The sequence below is a fragment of the Musa acuminata genome, chromosome BXJ3-8, assembly GCF_036884655.1.
Source record: "Musa acuminata AAA Group cultivar baxijiao chromosome BXJ3-8, Cavendish_Baxijiao_AAA, whole genome shotgun sequence".
Classification (NCBI taxonomy): domain Eukaryota; kingdom Viridiplantae; phylum Streptophyta; class Magnoliopsida; order Zingiberales; family Musaceae; genus Musa; species Musa acuminata.
In genome coordinates, this window is record NC_088356.1 from 8,981,616 (window position 1) to 9,003,128 (window position 21,513).

At 38.4% G+C, this 21,513-nt stretch overlaps 3 protein-coding genes and 1 pseudogene across 5 annotated transcripts; 2 read left to right on the forward strand and 2 right to left on the reverse strand.

Moving 5' to 3' along the window:
- Positions 1–581: 581 nt before the first annotated feature.
- On the reverse strand, positions 582–3,364 carry LOC135645223 (ferric reduction oxidase 2-like). Its single transcript, XM_065163397.1, has 8 exons — positions 3,232–3,364; positions 3,050–3,146; positions 2,723–2,911; positions 2,383–2,617; positions 1,885–2,212; positions 1,557–1,797; positions 813–1,471; positions 582–721 (listed from the first exon to the last, which is right to left on the reverse strand). Exons 1-8 carry the CDS (start codon positions 3,362–3,364, stop codon positions 582–584), a joined length of 2,022 nt encoding a protein of 673 aa, XP_065019469.1.
- Positions 3,365–9,584: 6,220 nt separating this feature from the next.
- On the forward strand, positions 9,585–16,731 carry LOC103993178 (MADS-box transcription factor 50). 3 transcript variants are annotated; one of them, XM_009413144.2, is made up of 8 exons: positions 9,585–9,809; positions 9,892–10,102; positions 15,292–15,370; positions 15,681–15,742; positions 15,828–15,927; positions 16,023–16,064; positions 16,142–16,183; positions 16,394–16,731. In XM_009413144.2, exons 2-8 carry the CDS (start codon positions 9,921–9,923, stop codon positions 16,517–16,519), a joined length of 633 nt encoding a protein of 210 aa, XP_009411419.2. In that variant the 5' UTR covers positions 9,585–9,809; positions 9,892–9,920; the 3' UTR covers positions 16,520–16,731. The 3 variants fall into 3 exon arrangements, with proteins under 3 accessions (XP_009411419.2, XP_009411422.2, XP_065019049.1); XM_009413147.2 differs by having other exon boundaries at positions 15,684–15,742; XM_065162977.1 differs by having other exon boundaries at positions 9,672–9,809; positions 9,900–10,102.
- A 1,148-nt stretch (positions 16,732–17,879) lies between these two features.
- LOC103994235 (brassinosteroid-responsive RING protein 1-like) lies at positions 17,880–18,317 on the reverse strand. Its single transcript, XM_009414569.3, has one exon. The coding sequence runs from the start codon at positions 18,315–18,317 to the stop codon at positions 17,880–17,882; it is 438 nt and encodes a 145-aa protein (XP_009412844.2).
- A 21-nt stretch (positions 18,318–18,338) lies between these two features.
- On the forward strand, positions 18,339–20,593 carry LOC103994234 (ferric reduction oxidase 2-like; annotated as a pseudogene).
- The last annotated feature ends 920 nt before the right edge of the window (positions 20,594–21,513 follow it).

The following is a 21,513-nucleotide window of genomic DNA, read 5'->3' on the forward strand; positions in this document are numbered from 1 at the left end:
ATATACGAATACAACTCTACAAAACTATTTTTATTGTGGGTGAGGATACTGAGAACATATAAATTTAAAATGAGGACAAAAAGAATACCGATAAAAACTTAGCTAAATTTACGATGAGTTTCCTTAAAATAAATAAAGGGTTTCGAAATAGATACACTCAATAGCGTAATTACAAAAGCTTAAATTTGGCCCATACACTTTCTGAACAAATATTTTTTTTAGTTCTTGCAAAATATTTAAAAATAAGCTAATGATTATAAATACATCTCACCTTTAGACTAACGTAGTTTAAATATGCACGTAAAGCCTAATAAAAATAATAGTAAACCTATCCAGCCTCGTCTATGGATAAACTTAACATGTCTAAAACAAAATTAATAATTATAGATTTACCTATTTGTGCAAAATTAACCCAATTCTCAATACATATAAAATGCGATAAAAAATTAATATATATAGCCAAAAGCTTGAGCTGTTTTAAGCACACCCTTAGGGGCAATTTCACGTGGTTGCGGCACGTGATAACGCACATTTTAAGCGCTTCCAACTCGTCGAGTCCGGCTGGTCAATAAAACCTAGCGTCACCAGCTGAAGCTTATCGACTCGAAGTGCAACCTTTTGCCCGGACCTGATGAACAGATGCTTGCAACAGCACGACGCAAGGAACTCGGCCCACTGGCCATGACTCCTACGTTGGAGCCCTCGCTCTCCAATAGCATCTCTACCAGCACAAAAGTACACCACTGTCAGCTCACAGCACAAATTTCACAAGCATGGAAAAGTAAGGATAGCAGATTATGAATGGCCCTTACTCTTGAAATCAGGCCTCTCTCCGAAATGTACCGTGGTTGCTCCGACGATGAACTGATGAGGAACACTCTCCAATTCACGATCAGTAAGGGCCTCTGTGTTCTGGATCTTTGCTTTCATGGTGCTTCTCTTGTTCCACAGGACCGCTGCGGTAGATGTCACGACTATGCAGATGCATATGAACAGAAGATTTAGGAGGGATTTCCATGAGGAGAAGAAGCCATTGGTGCCATTTTCGATTGGGTATAAGTAGTAGCGTGTTACGATGCCAACGAGCACGAGGAAAGCGACGAAGGAGGACGAGATTATTGCGCCTAGCCAGAGCCAGCTGTCGCGTCCGAGGACTGGTGCGAGAGGCAGGTCTGACGGATCAGAGATGAACCAAGCTGTCCGGATGAGCTTGCTAGGTTCGTTGGGAGGAACACTTTCTCTTGTGACAAAGGCTTCGATTCGTAGCCGCAAGCGAGAGAGGTCGGAGACGGTGCTAGAAACTGGGAGGAGGAGATCGAGCATGGTGAGGTCGGCGGAGGTCTGGAAGGCGCAAATCAAGAGGACACTTGGGGTAGGACTGCCAGTTGTGCTACGGAAGATGAGCTCCCGAATTATGGACATGAAAGGGGTGATTCCACTCCCACCACTCACCATTACGATAGAATCATACCTGTCAGCAGGATGGTTAGTGCCTTGTGGTTCATGAGCAAGAAATTAAGTCATGGCGAGATTTCTGTATGAATTCGTGGACACACCTTAGAAAGGCCATTGCGTTAGGGCCATAAGGGCCTTCCACTGAAACTTCGAGACGATTGAGGGAAGAAGAAGAGACTTTATGGCACAGTTTCTCTGTCCAGCTTCCTTCTTTCTTGATGACGATGCTAAGTCTGTCCGACTCCAAATTGCTGTTGGAGCTCACAGTGAAGGGGTGCCACTGAAGCGATGAGATGCTTGGCACGTTGATGAACAATATGCTCAATGGGTTGTAATGCAAACCTTCAAGACAAGGTTAGAATCGAAACTGGCTACAGATTCCAAAGTCAGTGCAGTAGTGAACAAGAAGGTAGGTAGTGGAATCCTTACTTGGATCCTTGGAGAAGTTCAACTCGACTGTTTCGGATGGCAAAAGGCGAGCAGAGACCAACCTGACCTTATTCCTTGACTGCAAGAATCGCAGGAACCTATCTACCATGAAGAGGTAGACCCCGGGAAGAACTAAGCAGATAAAGGATATCCCCACATGAAGCAGGTAGAAGATAAGGAAGAGAATGTACAACTGATGGGAATAGAAGAAGAGCTCAAACATCCTGCGCCGTATGCGGGAGAACGTGGTCGCCCACATGAGCAGCCCCGAGAGAAGAGCTATTTCTCCTGCCACATTCGATACTCCTACTCGCGCCCAACTCAACATCTGCGAGTGAAGGTCGAGCATCAACTATAAGAACAGAACATACATACAGCAATCTTCATGCTTATCCAGCATAGGTAAGTAATCAATCATAGAGAGTAAAAGAGATAGATGGGTCCATAACAGAGAATAAGAATGCAGCTCTCTCTCTCTCTCTCTCTCTCTAGGCTTACCTCAGATAACCGGTTGGTGGCTGCCCAAACGATGATGTAGCAAACCCCATGAGCGGTGAATACAAGCATGACGATGTGGCCAAGCCATACGTGGTACTTGATGCTGCACTCCGAGGTAAGCCCAACGAGTGGCAAAAGGGAGGATGCCCGAGTGACCGGAAAGAAGAGGAAAGCAAAACAGAGGCTTCCAAGCAATCCCAGTCGTAGAGCCGCTATTTCTAACTTAGCTAACCACCTGCGAGTATCAAGTCAGTCCTCCCTGGTCAGAATAAACAATGTCTTCGCCGGATCAAGTTGATGAAATGCTAGAGACAGTGAGAAACAGGGTTAGTTCTCTTACAGCCCGTTACTCTCCTTCTCCCCACCTTCTCCTTTGAAGTTGGCCAGGGCATTACTTAGATAACATGAGAAGAACCACACAATAAACGCTAGAAACGTCAAACAGAATGCTAGTTCTGTGCCTGAGACGATTCCCAGTGGCTGCTTTATAAGCAGTGGTCTCCTCCACGCTTTAAGAGCGCCGCTTGAACTGTGATGGACAATCGAATAGACAGCGACACGGAACACATTAGCCATTATTACCCAAAGCATCGTGCTGTAGATTAAGTTTGCACTTCTGACGGAGTATTAGTTGAGTGCAAACGTAGCAAATGTCAAACAAGTTTACCTCTTGTTGCGGTCACTTTTCTGAACAATGTGCAGATACACGCATCCAACAACAGCAATGAATAAGATCGGGAACGTAAAGATCAGGACGTTGGTCCCTGCAACACCATCAACATATTGATAACAGGTTTCATGTCAGATCAAATAGACAAACTAAATGTCAATGGAATAGTGTCACAAGACCTAGTCTTCCGAAGTATGTAGTCTTCGTCTTCGACAGGAGCATCGGCAACCAGCGCTCCCCGAAAGTGTGTGTCGGCAACATACCCCAGATCATTAGCCATCCAAGGAAGACCACTCCAAGAAGCAGCTTCATAGCCGTCAGTGCCATCTTGTTCGCTCTATGTTCTACCCCATTAGCCATCGCTAGCGTCAAAATCTTCTTCTTCTTCTTCTCCGCCACCTCCTTTGTGATTCTAAGCACAGGTTTTCCAACATCGGGTGCTCAATTTACACGTCAAGAAAAAAGAGATCTCGACGAAGATGGAAAGTAGCATAAAGAAGGCATGATTGCTGTCTGTCATCAGAACACGTCTGAGAATAGGCTAGCTGCACTTTAAGGAGGTCAACTCCAATCTCGGCAATCCTTGGGAAGGCCACGACACATTCCTTGTACAATTGGTGCAGTGGGCGACGACCAGGGGAAAAGGATCCTTATTTGGTAGCTCGCGAGCCATTGCTTCCAGCGGTGGTGCGCGGGAAGGGAGGGCGACGGGACCGCAGGGCCAAGTGCGAGGGCGGCACTCGTGGGCGAGTGTGCACGACGGGGCCTCTGCAGACGGCAAACACGCGGCCGCAGGGCGCCGGGAACAATCTTTTTACACGTTTGGTAAGAAATAAAATCTTAAAGAAATAAAATCATAAAAATTTAATTTGATCATATCAGGTTTCTCGGATTGAAAGATGCATATAGAATATTTGGTGTTAGGAGGGACTGTTAGATCTAATCGTTGATTATAATTATGTTAATGACATAAATGACGATATGTCTCAAATAATGCTTATCATTGGTGATTTCTCCTTTTGTACATTGTTTTTTGGCCAGCATGTGACTGTTCTAATTTGGAATAAGACTCGGGGATGCTTCAAATATGAATTACATGACAGTTGATGGAAATTTTTATTTTTTATTTTCTGATAAGCATTCTTAATTACTAGCAAATACTGACTGTGGAGGATTAAATTAGGATAATGGTCTCAGTGAATTAGATTAACTTATGAGAGTTTGGCATATGTGTTATTATTAATATATATCTAAGTATTTTAGATTAATAATTTAGTTTCAATAAAACTAATATATTATTATGTATCTTTCATTTATTATGTGCCTTTTATTTTAAAGGTAAAAGCATGGCAAATAAATTTACGTGGTCATAATAATCACTAAAATTATGATCACCACAATAAGAAAAATATTATCGATAGAAGCAACAAGATTTTTTTTGTTTTACTTCCAAAAGTTTCAGAAATGTGGGACCATAAGTTGTTAAAACAACATTATGATAAAGATTTGATTGGTAATCAATTAACTCTAAAAAAATAAGTTTTTTTTTAAAAAAATCATATATATATATATATTACATTTTAATATAATATAAGACAAAAAAGGTATACAATTAATTAATCATCATTCAACAAGTAATTATCATGTGGTGTCTAATAGTTTATGAAAATTATTATGATATTTTATTATGAAGGAAAGGTTATTGAAGATTATTAGAGATTATCTTCCTATAAAATATTTTATGAAATATTATGATATTTTATAATGAAATATAAAAGCTCATATTCAACATAATAAAAAGAGGGTTTTATCTTTTTTGATCAGTTATATTCATACTCATATACATTGGTTTTCTAACTTGAGCGTTGAAGGGATTGAGTCGAGAAACTTCTTGTGACTTAGTTTCTAGTACAAGTGACACATTTGAAGTTTAGTATTTTCGAATAACCATATATATATATATGGGTTCAGAACATGTCGAGTTCATCATGACGTTAATATTTTTTTTCTCAATAATATAATTTTTAAATTAATCATGAAAGGATACGATCATCAATAAGAAAACTAAAATTAAAAAGGAAAAGAGATATTGACAGTATGCTCAAATAGACCACTAATTAATTTCCTACTTATTCCTTGATAAAGCCGCGTTGCAAGTTGCATACACACTAGCGGACCTACTCGAACCGAGTCTCTTATCACGCCACCTTCACCGCTTTCACGTTTGGATGCAAGATCGTAAACCTCGGAGTATATAGCTTCCCAGTAATATATCTTCTTACCCTCACATGCAATCCTATGAAATCTCATCCTTGGACAATGGTGACATGTCTGCCATCCACTGTTTAGTACTCTTAGCTCAGGAGGGACTTCCAAGACAAATTCACAATCATGATGCAACTTGGAATGCTGCAGCCTCTGACAGCTGACAGATGCTTTGGTCCCGGAACCGGTGACAGGAGAAAAAGGAGGCCCAAGCATCTGAAATCACCATCACACACCCACGCACAGAATACAAGAGAAAAAGGTTTCACCGTGAGGCCATGAGAGAGAGAGAGAGAGAGAGAGAGAGGGTGCCTTGTAAACCTGTGGGCGTGGGCAGGAAAGAAGAGGAATGGGGAGGCAGAAAAAGCACATGAGAGGCGTTCCTACGGGCACGCGCGACCACGATCAGCCTCCTCCGAGGCTTAGGTGTCCGCGAACAGTGTACGGATGCCGATGGAGGTCGTACGAAAGGCGAGCCCTGTGCCCGACCGATGAACCCATCTATGACAACGAACATGACAGGCTCGGTCGATGCTCGGGAACCGATGTGCATGGCCTGCGCACCTGAAAGATACGAACCACTCCTTCCCATGTCCTTACCCCTTCCCCCACAGCACCAACAGCAACTTGGGTTGCAAATGGATGGATCGTCCTGATTCCAGGCCTTTACTACTATACCCAGAATGGAATCGCTTGTAAAATACTTTTGTGCATCTGCATGATCAGTGACTACAATCCAAGAGTCATCGTTTCTATTGAAGCAATGGAAACACGAAGCAGCATCGATGTCAAAGAAGATCGAACATCTTGAAATCACCAAACACTGAGCTTTAGCGTAATACTTTGAAGAACACTGCAACGAGTAGAAATTTTTCTGTGCATAAAAGGTTAACACATGAAGATGCATGCAGGAGACTCCTGGGTCAAAATCTTGAAGAACCGCATTAGTTCGAGGGCGAGCTAAAACAAAGCTTCTGCGGAATAAGAGAAGGAAGGCAAGTCACAATAGAGGTTACTTCGCTTTTGTTAGGTTGTCCGATTAAACACTGCACATTTACATGCTTCCCTTTTACAAATTTCAGTATTACTTGCTGGAAGAGCAGATAGCGCAGCTCAGAGAGAAGGTAGATCACATGAGCGCTGCTTACGACCATCATATTTAGGAGAGAACGACCCATTACAGGTGTTGACTAGCAATTCTGTGTTTATCTGATGATCACAGGTTTTGTACTCGGATTATTGACTTACATAATAGCCAGCCCAATAAAATCTTGTCCTCTATATTGCGATGAGAGTTCTATAGAAGGAGACCAAAGATAAAATGCTCAGATCGGACAATGCTATACTGCACAAGGTGGCGCGTGTAGCACCGGCAGCCACGGGATCAAGTCTGGCTCTTCCCCCACCACAACAGCGATTGTATTTGCGAAACCTTTGGCCACTGTGTATGTCGCGGTCATGTTGTTTTCCAGCAGGGGTTCTCACCCAGACCACTACGGCACCATGCTGAGGCTGCCCGCGACCAAGACAACCGAGTCCTGTCAACTTCTTCCTCCTTCTGCTCCTCTAGAGAACATAGATATGGGGAGTCCATTCGCCCTAAAATGAGGACAACTATCTCGCAAGATATGGCTGGCAAAATGGAACACCGAGACATGGTTGTAGGCAGAGTTGTATCGCCTGGCCTTTGTCCGCTCTGTCACGGGAGTGAAAGCACAGGAATTCTAGTACGAGCTACTGTTCACGGCGAGGATTTTGCTAGCTAACAACTGTTTCTCCATATTGCTAGTTAACACATGCAAATTATCTGTGTCTTGTGGTGAGAAACCTCAGATCATCTTTTAATCTTTCTTCTTTCAATCACGAAAGTTTAAGCAAAGATTTTAAGTAGGATAAGTCTGAATCAAACTAGTTATGATAACATACATGATATTGAATATCAATGCAATCCAAAATTTTAGATGATTAACTTGTAGATGAAATCGAATACATGTCATCTATTTTTTTCAATCCTTATTAAACTAGTCGGGACAACATATATAATATTGAACACTAACATAACTAAAAAAAAAATTAAGTTCGATATATCATATTCGATTCTCTCCATCCTTAACAACCTAATATTATTTTTTATTTTCTAAAATATCATATTGAGATTTTAATTTAAGCAAGCTTTACTCAAACTAATCAAAGTAATATACATTTGACCAAACACAACATAAGCACCTGACTTTTTTAACCCTTAACAATACCAAACTATTATTTGCTCCTCTTTGATCTTCACCTTACACATTAATATTATATATATATATATATATATATATATATATATATATATATATATATATATATATATATATATATATATAAAGTGTGTTGAAAGATGATATTACTTGACTTGATTTTTTAAGAAGATTTTTATTGGTAACCCTTTTTTTTATTCAGAATCTAATTTGAAGCTTACTGTTTACAACTCATTTTTAATGCTGGCAATCTCTTTAAAAAATAATATAATATTATTTACTATTTACAGCCTAGTATTATCGATTTTATCAATTTTTTCTTTCCCACAACTCATTTTCATCCTCGTCGTCGACACCACTCCATGCTGATGTCATTGCTACCCCCTCTAATGCCTCTTTGGTTATTTTTGACATCGTTAACATTAAGCAATGACCCACTTGATCCTCACCATGTGTAGTTGAAAGCCTCGTTACTTGTTACCAATATTACTTGATGCTGATATCACTCGCCATCATTGTTAACACCGCTCAATATCATCGGACCTTGTTTATTATCCCCTCCATGCCATCCTCTAAGGAGGAAGAATAATAGTTAGAGGAAAAAAAAAGGAGAAGAAGAAGAGGAAGAAAAATAAGAGGGTATTTACATTAGTTTATAAATGAATAATTTAAAAATATTAAAAATTCTAAAAATATGAATGTAAATAGTAGAAAAAAAGATTACAAATAATAATCTCCATCTCATTTTGAGACTTTTAAATATTGCTAAGGTACCTCTCTACAAATAAATGTAAATATTCTCAACTTATTAATTAATTATAATAAACTCTTCCAACTCCTTCTATACCTTTTTTTTTTCTTCCTCTTGTCATCATGATGTAAAATGATGAAAGAAATACTGATGATCAATGCGATGCTCCAAAAGATTAAACGTTTTTTTTACAATGGTCTAAATGAGGTAAGCTTTTAGATCAACAAAATAATTGATAATGGGGGGAACATTATGAGCCTACGATTGATAATTAAGGAAATATGAAAAATATGGATATGATTGGCAATTGATAATTGTAGTTACTAAAATTATTTTTCAAAATAATTGTACGAAGTAAGAAAATTATCAATAAAGAAAAAGGTTTGCTAATAATAATTCTTTTAAGGACTGAAATGTACCAGATGAAATATAAAGTTAGATGATAAAATAACGTGTGAGGTGAGTAGTCACGTGACAGCGATTGATAGAGGGCTCTGCCACGCCAATAATCTCTTCCCCGATTCCTTCAACAAAAGCCTGGCTGTGAGTTCGCCACCCACTAAAAGATCCGAACGCACCACCCCACTAAACACCTACCGGAGTAATTCCCTGTCGCTCTAATTCTTCTCTACCGCCGCCTGCTCGTGGAAATCCGAGGTCTGCAACTGAGATATTTACTTCCCAAGAAGAAACGACGAGGTGTCGTCCTCATGACCTTATCGTCTCATCATCGGACATTAGACGTCGTCTAATGATCCGCCAGCAACGGGCAAAAGGCGCAAAGCATGTTTGTGGAAATTAAAGTGGAATGATGGGAACTGACACCAGCTTTGGTCCCCGAGACCGACGGAGAAGCAGCGATAGGGAAAGACGAACAACCTGAAATCACCACCTAAATGGCAAAAGTCGATGACTTTGTATAGAAGACAAGCGATGACGAGCGGAGGAGACTGGGGAGGGCGGCGAAGGTGCCATGTGACGGGCCTCCCTCTTCCTGCGTCCCATTGGTCGGGCGACGATCGCGATAAGCTACCGTACGCGCGCCCACTTCGTGGCCGCTGTCCCGTCTGGGACAGGGAACAGGATTCTGAGCTCGCGACCATGATGGGGCCCGCGGAGGCGAAGACCCAACCGACGACCTGAAGGCTTAGGCATCTTTCGGGAATAAATCAGGGGAGTGGTGGGCTAAAATGATCCATGTGTTTTCCTTATTTTGGCATGCCTTTTTCCCCACTGCTTTTGCTTTTTTAACCGAGCGGAGCGGTAACGGGGAAGAGGCGGTTGCTCTTTTTCTGGTCCACCTTCCGTCCCCACTACTGCCTTTATTTCTTTCTACCGGTGTTGGTCTGAGAATAGGGAAAGGGGAGAGTGGTTCCTACTCTTTTCGCCGTTCTTTTCCTCCTGAGCAAACAAATACGAGCTGCTCTCCTTCTCTTTGCTTTTACTTCTCCTTCTCGCGAGGGCACCGCCGGCCTCGCTCTTGCTCTCGCTAATTCTTGTGAGATATTCCTCTCTTCTTTTCTGGTCTCGCATGATCCCCTTTTTCTGCCCTTTTCTGGATCATTTGCTCATCTGATCAGGTGGGAAGAGAGGCGGAGGGCAGATCGCGATGGTGAGGGGGAAGACGGAGATGAAGCGGATAGAGAACGCGACGAGCCGGCAGGTGACCTTCTCGAAGCGCCGGAGCGGGCTGCTGAAGAAGGCCTACGAACTGTCCGTGCTTTGTGACGTCGAGGTCGCGCTCATCATCTTCTCTTCCCGGGGGAAGCTGTACGAGTTCTCCAGCTCCAGGTTCCATTCACCTGCCCTCCCTCCTTCCTTCATTATTGTTTATGCTTTCTTTCCTCCGGAGGGTTTCTTGATGATTACTAACCCAAAACAAAGAAATTAGAACTCGAACAAAAACCTTACCTCTCTACCATGATTCTTCTCCGGCAGACATCTCAGATTTTGTGGGTTGCTCTATCTTTGTGATCAGCTTTCTCCTCTCGCTTTGGTCATCTTCTAAATCTACCTAGGGTCTCATTTTCCTATTTCCTAGCTAGTGGTGCAGTTGTTCCCTGGAGAGAGAGAGAGAGAGAGAGTTGTCTATCTGCTGTTGCCTTCATGGTTAACCAGCCAAATTCCCAGATTTTTTTCCTGGTCTCTTCTTCCACCATCTGCTTTGCAATGGTGGAAAGAGGCCTATTCATATCTTGCTTCAAGAAAACATGGCAAAGTCCTTTTACTTGACTAACGTACATATATATCAGTACTATATCTATAGTGTGGCGAGCAACATCTTGGTTGGTTCACAGTCTCTCCTCCTGTACGTACAAATGGAATGCCAAATTAATATCAGCTACATGTATTTACGGAAATCCATTATTACCTCGAGAAAAAGTTCCTCGTTGAGGGTTTACAGAAGGCCAATAGTATATGAACTGAGTAGTTTGGTATGGCTACCTCGTGGCTGAGGATTTCCAATACAACTCTTGACATAGTAATTTATGAGGATACTTCGTTACTGTTCTTTCAACCGGAGATCAACTTGAATAGTTCCCTTCCTGCACTGTTTTGATCTCTTTTCCTATTGACAAGCACGCACTTCATGTTTGTGGAAATGTCTACTCTACGGGTATCAAGTTTCCTGGTATTTGCAGTTAATGTGTTACGTCGTCCACATTTATATCTCTTGTGACATGTTGCAACATGGTGCTTATGGAAATCACAATTCTCATGATTATAATATGAAGCTTTACATGTTCCTTTAGTTTCTTTCATATGAGAGCTCTCATCTCCTTGTATTCACATATATATATATGCACAGACAGACATACTAACATGAACAAAGACTTGCATGTATTCGTACACATACTATTTTCAGTGAGATACTTATTGGTCGCTTAAAGAACTTAAAATATAACTTCTGTTGGTATTTTTAGCAATCATGGAATAAATTCGATATTGGAAATAGATAATGACACTTGGTAAAATCCTAATCTAAAGAAGATGCATGTGATATATGTTATTCGTATGAATGATTTTGGCTTATGTTGTCTAAATTGTCTAAGAAGCACAAATGTCCATATGTTTACAGGGTTACCAGATCATGCATGTAACTTCCATTGATTATATGATGTTTCTTTCTTTACGAGTGAAATATACAACCATAAGTGCATAAAGGCATCTTAAGCTCTTTTTCCTTGATGGCATAGATTGATCAATATGCATATGCTACAAAGAAATGAAAAGCATTTGTTGTCTAGTGAAACTTGCAGTCCTATGGTTCAAAGTTGTCCAGTCCATGTCTATACTCAAGGAAACAAATTAATGTAGCTGAATGCGAAGCAGTAAGAAACGAGTATTTGTCTTTGTATTGTGAAAATGAGGTGCAAATCAATGAAGCATGTGGCACAAAAAACCTAGTTCTTTAAACAACTATTATACTTGGTTTATATTATTTTTCTCTGAGTAAACTGATATGATGTGTTAAGTTTAGAACTAACTTGTGCTAAGTCTATGGTTAGCTCAATTACACACAAGACAAATAAAATGTTTGTAACAATGACAATTTGTTGCCATAGTCGGTTCACTCTCTGAGCATGACATACCAAACCCAAAGCTAATACAAATTTCTAGTCTCTTTTGTATGTTTATGCATAAGCTTGAACAATTGAGACAAGTAAACTGTGAGATCTGCTTCCCTGCAAAATTCAATTTAGCAAGATATAAAAAGGTTTATGCTTGAATTTTGACTTCCATAGTAAATTCTAGAAACATAAAGGAACAATGACTTGTTTTCATTAGTGTTTTGATAACCTGACCTTTTCACCTGATCCTCAACTTAAGAACCATAAACTGAATCTTAGTTTACTCAGAAAAATATTATTCCTCGTTACTTCAAATCTTAATTGGAGAATTTAGAATGCTTAAGCCACAACCACTACACAACTTTTATTGCATAGCCCCTTATTTTTACATCTACGTGTTCTTTGTACAAGTAAATCATGATTCTTAATTTGTTCTTGGAATCTATGTATTGTTGAAATTAAACTGCGTATCATAAATATGTTCACTGTATCAAGAGGTGAAATATATTAAAGACCTATAGAAGGATAAATTAATTCTTGAAAGAGTCTCTTAAAAAAGAGTGATTCATATTAAATATAATAAATATAATGTATATATGGAGACTAGATAAACCCCATGTGTTGGCCATGAAATATATAGAGTTTTTGAGTGAAACATAGAATATTTTGTCTTGTCCTTGCTCTTTCTTTGTCTTGACTTCTAAATGAGATATCTTATAAGCTTTCATATATCTTTATGATTAAAGATTTTAAATACTATATAAAGAAGGAGCGTGAGATGATCGACTTGAGCCTAATGATTTATTTCCTTGGTATCGAAGTTATACAAGATAATGAAGGAATTTTTATCTCATAAGAAAATTATTGAAAGGAGATTCTAAAAAAGTTCTCTATGGAAGATTGTCACCCTATTAATACAACTATGAGATATGAGAGTAAGTTGATAAGGAAAGATGAGGGTAAACTAATTAATCCAATTTATTATAAAAGTCTAGTTGTATGTTTAAGATATTTGACATACACTCGACCTAATATACTATTTGGATTTGGTTTAATAAGTAGATATATGGAAACTCCTAAGACATCTAATACTAAAGGAATTTTATATTATATTAAAGGAACAATTGAGTATGAAATATTCTATTCATCATCTAAAAGGTTGGAGCTCATTAGATATAGTAATAGTGATTTGGCCGGAAGCTACGATGATCGGAAGAGTACAATCGAATTTATATTTTATTTTTGTGAAGCTACAATCACATGGTCTTAAAAAAATAACATATCATTACTCTATCAAATTGTGAAGCAGAATATATAATAGTATCATAATGTGTTTGTCATGCAATGTGGCTAAGAAAACTACTCCAAGAGCTTCATATGCCGTAGAAGAAATCAATCAAGATTTATGTTGATAATGAATTAGTTATTGTCTTGGCCAAGAATCTAGTCTATTATGAAAGATCAAAGCATTTCGACATAATATTTTATTTTATAAGAGATCACATCAAAAGCAAAGAAGTGGAGTTACTTCATGTCAAGACAAGTAAACAAGTGACTGATATACTTATAGAAACTCTCAAATTTAAAATATTTCAATAACTTCGAAAGAAACTTGACATGTTAGATTGAACAAGTTTAAGAGGGAAGAATGTTGGAATTAAACTTATCAAGGTATCATAAAGATGTTTGTTGTACAACAGGTGAAATATATTAAAGGCCTATAGAAGAATAAATCAAATTAACTATTGATTCTTGAAAGAGTCTCTTGAAAAAGAGTGATTCATATTAAATATAATGATTGTAATATATTTTTGGAAACTATATAAATTTCATATGTTAGATCATTAAATATATAGAGTTTATGAGTGAAACATAGAATATTTTGTTTTGTTCTTAATATAATGGTTTTATCTCTTCTTCTTACTATCTAGTTCTAACATGTCATTTTTATCTTTACCATGTTCTTCAGCTAGAAATCCGTTCTTTGTGATTTCAGCTTGTAAGAACAAAATATATAGAGGCTGTATAAAGGTAAAGGAGAGGAGAGCTTGAAGGAGAGAGAGAAACAACAAAGAAATAGAGAGAGAAGCATATTATAAGGATAAGCGTGTGTAAGCGTGGGCATGAAACTGAAAAAATTATTGCTCAAGTGATATCTCCTCCATAGGAAATAACACACATTTATAAATATTAGGTATTATAAACATGTAATAATAAGACTAAAAACTAATGATTAAGAATTGTTAAATTTGGGTTTACTCAGAACATTCTTCCCAATAACCAAACTTCAAAATCATTTGAAAATCTGAAGACCATAATATAAGTAGATAAAACCTATATTGATCTCCAAAGATATAGATATGACATCTTATTCATTATAGTCATTCATGCTCACAACCCTTTTGTCTTGCTTAGTTAATTGCAAAGTCTTAATATGACATATGTTGTGTGTACTGAACATATCAATTCTTGAGAAAACATGCAATAAGTTTGTGAAATCTTAGTATGAGGATTGCAAACGCTGTTGAATGTCTACACACAATAGATATTAGGTTATGCCTATCACCGTTCAGTATAAACATATCAGAATGTCCACCACATGCAATAAAGTTTGTGAAATCTTAACATGAGGATTAGCAAATTTTGATCTTGTCATTATGATTCTCCTTCATCGGCAGGTCATTAGGTAGATTGTTTCCTCTCCAATATTCTAAAGCATAAGATATTCTCACATCCATATTGTCGGCCAATATTGTGATTCATAAATAATATCCATTCATATAACTGTTATTTTTATGTAAAAGATTACGAGGAAGACATACTCTTAATGCTTAACTCAACTCTGAATATCTCATTTATACACGAATGATATCTTTGGTAAAAGTTTCAAATATTAAAGAAGAGATTCAAAATATATGTTGCTCAACTAACTTAGGTGATAAAGACTTTGATAGCTTGTGGCACGTTCTTAGGCTCGAATCCTGTCTTCATTACTTATCCTTTTTTGAAAAAATAAATAAATAAATTGCTTCCAGACAATCTCCTAACCCACCTTTTGCTTTTTAGGATGTTTAATACCTTTAATCTAATTGGCAAAGGTCCATACTCATGATCTGTCAAAGTTCCAACTTAGCTATTTGCCTGATGCAACCTCCCTTCTTGCTTCGGGCTTAAGACCAGAATAGTGAAAATTTCACGATTAAGATGCATATGTAGAATCGATAAGTACGAACAAAACAATTTTTTCCCATTTATTGGCATCGAATAAGTTATTGCATGCACATAATCTGGTGTAATATTTCTACAATTCTGGTTCTCATCTTTTCTCCTTGGATTTCTTTCTGTTAAGCCATCAATTTTATACTATTAGAAGCTGACATGCCTTGAATTTGTTCTTTATTTCTCTAGCATGCAAAGCACCCTTGAGCGTTATAGAGAATACTCCAGAGAAGATACCAGCAGCACTATAATGGAAGAAGATACTGAGGTATTGTTTTCCTATCTTTTGTAACTTGGGTTCCATAATTGTACTTTGCTTCAGAGTGGAACTTCTTAAACTATATGGGTTACCTCCCAGAAGCTGGCTTATACTGTGTTCAAGTAAGAATCAACTTCAAGAAGTTAAAAAGACCTGGTTAAATAAGCGACAAACAAATGATTTAGACATCTTATTTTCTAGGATTGGATTGGATTTCTTTATAGATCTTTTCCTCTCATGCATGATCAGGAAATATACTTAAAATGACTGTATAATTAGCATGTACCATAATATTTATAGTTAGTTTTGTCAAGTGTAGCAGTGGAAGCATGAAGCAGCATGCATGTCAAAGAAGATTGAGCATCTTGAAGCCTCTAAGCAGTGAGTTCTACTCTGATAGTTTGCTCGTCTGATATTATTGCAATCAGAAAACAAAACTTTATAGGCATCAACTTCATTGCTGCAGGAAGCTTTTGGGTGAAAAATTAGAGTCATGTTCATTTGATGAGCTAAATGAATTAGAAGGTAAGATAGAACAGAGCTTGCGTAACATCAGAGGAAGAAAGGCAAGTCTTCAACCCAAGTTTCTACTATAACTTGCTGTTAAATTATTAATAGAAACCCACTGTAGCTTACATCCTTTATTTTATATTGATTTCAGTATCATTTGCTGAAGGAGCAGATTTCACAGCTTAAAGAAAAGGTGAATTGATCAAAGCTATGCTATAGACAAAGTTTTGTATCGGATCGGTAACTGATATTGTTGTTCACTTGATTCAGGAGAGTTCCTTGGTGAAGGAAAACGCATTACTACGTGAAAAGGTACGTTTAATTGGATTTACCAAACTAATCATCACAAACTGTGTGGCTGAGGGATAGGATGTTTGAGAATGATAGATAACATTTTGAAGAAAACTAAGAAATTATCATTCAACGAGACAAATCTAAGAAAAAATATCTTCCGTGAAAAGGAAGACCGAACTCCACATCGTATATGCAACTAACTGATCTGACAATTTATAATGTTTGAAGTGCAAGCGACTGCCTCAGCTGCCATCTGCTGCTCCCAAGGGAGTTCCGCCATTTGGCACACTCGGCCAACATACTGAGGTGGAGACAGAGCTGCGCATTGGATTTCCAGGAAGAGGGACGCACTGAGGCGTGTGGCTAGCGAGGTTAACCGATCATTCTCTATCTCGGATCTCCATGTCTCGCTCACAATTTAGGAGCACTTGTATACATATCAGTAGCATATGATGATAGGCACATTCAGAGCGAAGTATCTATGTGCTGAAAAAAAAAAGAATCCCTTACTGTTATTTTTATCAGAGTGCAATCGAGAAAAAAAAAGATTTATCGGTCGTGTCAAAGTAACTTGGGAACTAAATTTGGATTGTTTTTTTTTTTTTTTGGGCTGATACTCTAAGATATTAAATGATAAGCAGCTATTTCACTTAAGAAACACAGTTGATGCTATTTGCGAAGTCAAACGTATCAGCAAGATGGCGGTGGGAATGGTCCGAACCAACGTAACTGCCCCTGCCGTGATATGACCCAGGAAATCTGTTCTGATAATATGTTAGAAATCTTATAACGATGATGAGTCATAAGTTAAACTGATCGATTAGGTTATGCACAAATTGATGTATATCATTTTGGTAAATCTTATATTAGTATACCGATATGAGATTATATTAGTATCCAACAAACATTGAAATGTTAATGTTACCCTGAGACAGTATTAGCCTTTGAGCATTTCCAACGTAGCATCCAGATTTGAAAGAAAAATTATCAAGCATCAATGTCAAATGTACATTTGATCCTCAACTCACATTTGAAAGGTATTCTCAAACTCACTTATTATGATCCTCTCAGCCTGTTTTGTCTTGGTGTTTTGTTCTTGGTTCATATGTCATTTATGCCATTTCATTAGAAATGCTTGTCCAGAAGACATGGATCACAGTAAGCTTCAAATACTCCGGCACTAAAGGTGGTTGTAGAAATCTCTCTCTCTCTCTCTCCTATTATGCAGCAATTTTGTTTGGGTAAGCTGCAAGTTTAAGCCAGGGGAAAAGATATGGTACATAGTTTAGTTTTACCTTAACATACAGGTAGCAATTCAACCCAGTTAGGTCCAACTAGTTTCTATTTAGCCCAATGTTCTAATTTGATTCGACCAAAGTTTGTGTGATTTCAATCTGCCATTGCCATTTGCTACTGTATGTCCTCAAGCCAAAACTCATTTCTGTCGTGGCAGTATATAGGAAGATCGAAGTGTTATTAGGTCGGAGTACGCAACCACATGCACCTAAATGTGGACGAGGCTTTGTTTGCCGAAGCAGAATAGATCTGAATACAGAACAACCGCCACCTCAATGGCTGTAGTGCGCGCAGTGCATCTCACGTCTGTAGATGGAGTGCGCTTCATCGTTGACCTACGGAACGTATCGATGCAGCTTCAGTGGAAACCATAGTAAGCTTCAAAATCTCTACGATCCTACTACACATCTACGCACCCCTAAGACGACGACAGGTACGATCGACACAAAGGGCACGTCCATCGGCCCTCATCCATCCATGAGTCGAGACACGCCGTGTGGAAGGCATGAGCGCAGTTGCTGAGCTCCCTCACCTCATGGCTTCCCTCGAAGCTTCGCATGCAAATAACACAAACATGCTTTCCCTCTTCCTCCCGCGTCGCCCACCTCTCGACGAGGCTCTCGAACTTCACCACCGGTAGCCTCGCTTTCAGCGACGTCGGCGACAACAGCGGCCTCGTTTCCGTGTGCGGAACTGGCCGAGTGATGCCCCCGGTGGGAGATTCTGCATCTGAACGCCTGAAGAGAAAGCCAAGATGCTTGGAGACGACGAAGATGGCGTACCTCACCAGGCCCAAGAGGTCGAGGAGGAGGACGTATAGCGTGGGGTATGAGAAGTAACAGAACCCCGAGGCCATGGTATTGTGAGGAAGGAAGAGATGGGATTTGAGGGAAGCAACTTTACGAAGAAGGGTTCGGCTTTGGAGCTAAGGCTGCAGGAGCATATGATGACTTTTCGCTGCTACCAATTTGTTCTGTCCGTGCAACAGGCGCTGTAATTTATTCGTTGGCATTGTGACTTTAACGACACGCCAACGTGACCAGCGGCTAGCCTCTGGACATGAGTTGGTAAAGGATTGAGGATCCCCGTTCTATCGTTTTGCTTTTCGGATAAAATATTTCTAAGACTTGTTTTGGATTGATTTTCAATTGTTTATTGGGTCCTATCATCCCACTACTGTTTATACTGTCATGTATTGATTATGAATGAATATTTTATATATGAGTTGATTAAATACTTCAATATTTTAAGATGATTTCGAATGTTACACCATGATTCACGTTTTGCCCACATGTCCATAATGAGTCGAGTGTTTGAAATGAGGTATGAGAAAAACAAGTTGACCTCAATAGTTTATGGATTTATCTTGCACATCGCTCGGGAAGCTTATACTATCTCGACTCTCATTTAAAGTTTGCATTGTGGTATGTCAGTATAGGACTAATTACATATTTCCTCATATAGTTAATTATATTATAAAAAATTATACTTACAAAAGTAAAATATTTAATCTTAATTCTTATCATGTTATCAACTTTATTGACATAAAAAATTAGAGAAGTTTTTCTGAAAGCCTTTTTACCGAAGAAGTTTACGTGAAATTAATATTTTGAAATGGATGAGAAAGTAAAATTATTCTTTTTACTTCTTTCATTATTGCTCATTTAACATATTACAATAAGTGCGATTTTTTTCGTCGATAAAGTTGATGACATAAGAAGAATTAGGATTAAATGTTTTACTTTCGTAAATATAATAATTTCAATATAATTTTTTAAAATATAAAAATTAAAATACTAAATGTAAACTACCTACGGCTAATTTATACTTAGCCCCCGTTTATGTGCCAATCCTTCCTGGCGTGTATGTTTTCATGGTCGACTGCCACCTGCGGTTCCTGCAAACAAGAGCCAAAGGTTAGGTTGGTTTCCGCACGCCTTTTGTCATCTGAATCCCCTGAGCTAAACTTCGCAAAGAGCCCAGGTTAGTAGTTCCTCGATTCGGCAGCAGAAAACCTACACACAATTTCTTTATGGTTGTCCCACGTTGACTCTCTTTGTGTAGGACTTGCCTTTGAGCCTCTGAGAGTCGTCTTCATTAACGTTCCGGGAGTGTCGTCACTCCAGTAGCATCCCTTCACTGTGAGCTCCAGCAGCAACTTGGAACCTGAGCGGCTGTCTCTAATCATTAAGAAAGAAGGAAGATGGACTCGGAAGCTCTACAGAACATTGTCATCACCGGTTCCACAATATCGCCTCTATGTTTCGGTCGAAGGCCGTTATGGTCCGATGTCCAAGAACTTCCTAAGGTCCTTACGAACATGATTTGAAGCAGTAATATTGTTGTTGTCCATTGTTGACGTTAACGTGCGAAAAAATTGATCCTCACAGGTATGATTCCTTGATACTAGTGAGCGGTGGCAGTGGAATCACACCCTTCATCTCCATAATTCGGGAACTCATCCACCAGAGGACAACTCTGAATCGTCCAACCCCTGCCGTCCTCCTCATTTGTGCCTTCAAGACCTCGGCGGACCTCACCATGCTCGATCTCCTCCTTCCGGTATCTGGAAATATCGCGGACCTTTCTGGCTTGGATCTTCGAATTGAATCCTTTGTTACCAGAGAGAAATCTACCACGGATGACGCGCAAAACAACATCCAAACCATATGGTTTAAGCCCCTTCCCTCTGACGTTCCCATCGCTCCGGTGCTCGGTCCCAATGGCTGGCTTTGGTTGGCTGCGATAGTATCGTCCTCTTTTGTCGCATTCCTCGTACTTATTAGCATTCTCCAGCGTTACTACATATACCCGATCGACCACAACACCAACAAAGTCTTCTCCTATTGTTCGAGATCTGTTTTAAATGGGCTTTCTGTATGCATCTGAATAATGACGGCGGCAAGTGCAGCGGTTCTGTGGAATAAGAGAGAGAACTCAAAGGAAGCGAAACAGATTCAGAATATAGATGCGCCGACGCCGACAACTTCGCCCGGTTTCTGGTTCCACAACGCAGATAGAGAGCTCGACAGCGTTCCTCAAGATTCTCTTGTGTAAGCCACCAAGGCTCATTTTGGTGGAAGACCACCACTCAAGAGTAAGAACCTGCGCTACTTTCGAGTTTTGCGTTGAGATGTACACATTCTAATAACTTGGTGTTAAGATTAATTCAAAAAGTAGATAAAATAAAAGATAAAAATTTAGATTTAAATAAATAATTTTTTTTGTTGAGAGTAAAAGATTTATTGAGATATGATAGATTTTTTTTATTATTTTAAAAATTTTATATTTTATCTTTTGATCAATATAGATAGGTGCTCTTCGATCAATCCAAAGTACCGTAGATTGAAAATACTCTTAGTTCCTTCTAATGATCCATAAACACAAACAAAAAGATGACAAGCATTAGAGTAAGTGTTCTCAATCAACTTCTCCTTATCTTCAAAGGTGATAATTATCAATTTTGGGATGTTAAGATGAAATTTTTATTTATTTTATAAGGATTATAAAATTTGATAGAAAATAATTTTGTTAAGTATGATCTATAGGATCATAATATTACTAAAGATAAAAAAAAATTAGATGAATGAGAATATACAAAAAGATGCAAAAGCTCTAAAACAAACAATAGATAATTCCTTATTTATGTAAATCATGATGACACCAACATCAACATAAGCTCGGAAAATATTAAAAATTATGTTTGGAGACACAAGGTGAATTCGAAAATCTTATGATGAAAATTATGAATCTATCACTGATTTTTCTCAAAAGTATCTTCTATGATGAATCAAATGAGTTTTTGTGATAAAAATATAAAAGATTAAATTATAATGGAAAAAATTTACGAAGTTTATTTTCAAATTTTGATATGATTCTATTGCTATAGAAGAAACTAAAATACAAATATATTGTCTATTGATGAATTAATGGGTTTCCTTTTAGTTCATAAACAAAACGTAAACAGGTCTTCAGATGAAACTTGAGAATATATTTTTTAAATAAAAAAATATCAAAAGAAGGATCAAAATAAAAATTCAAAAGCTAGATCT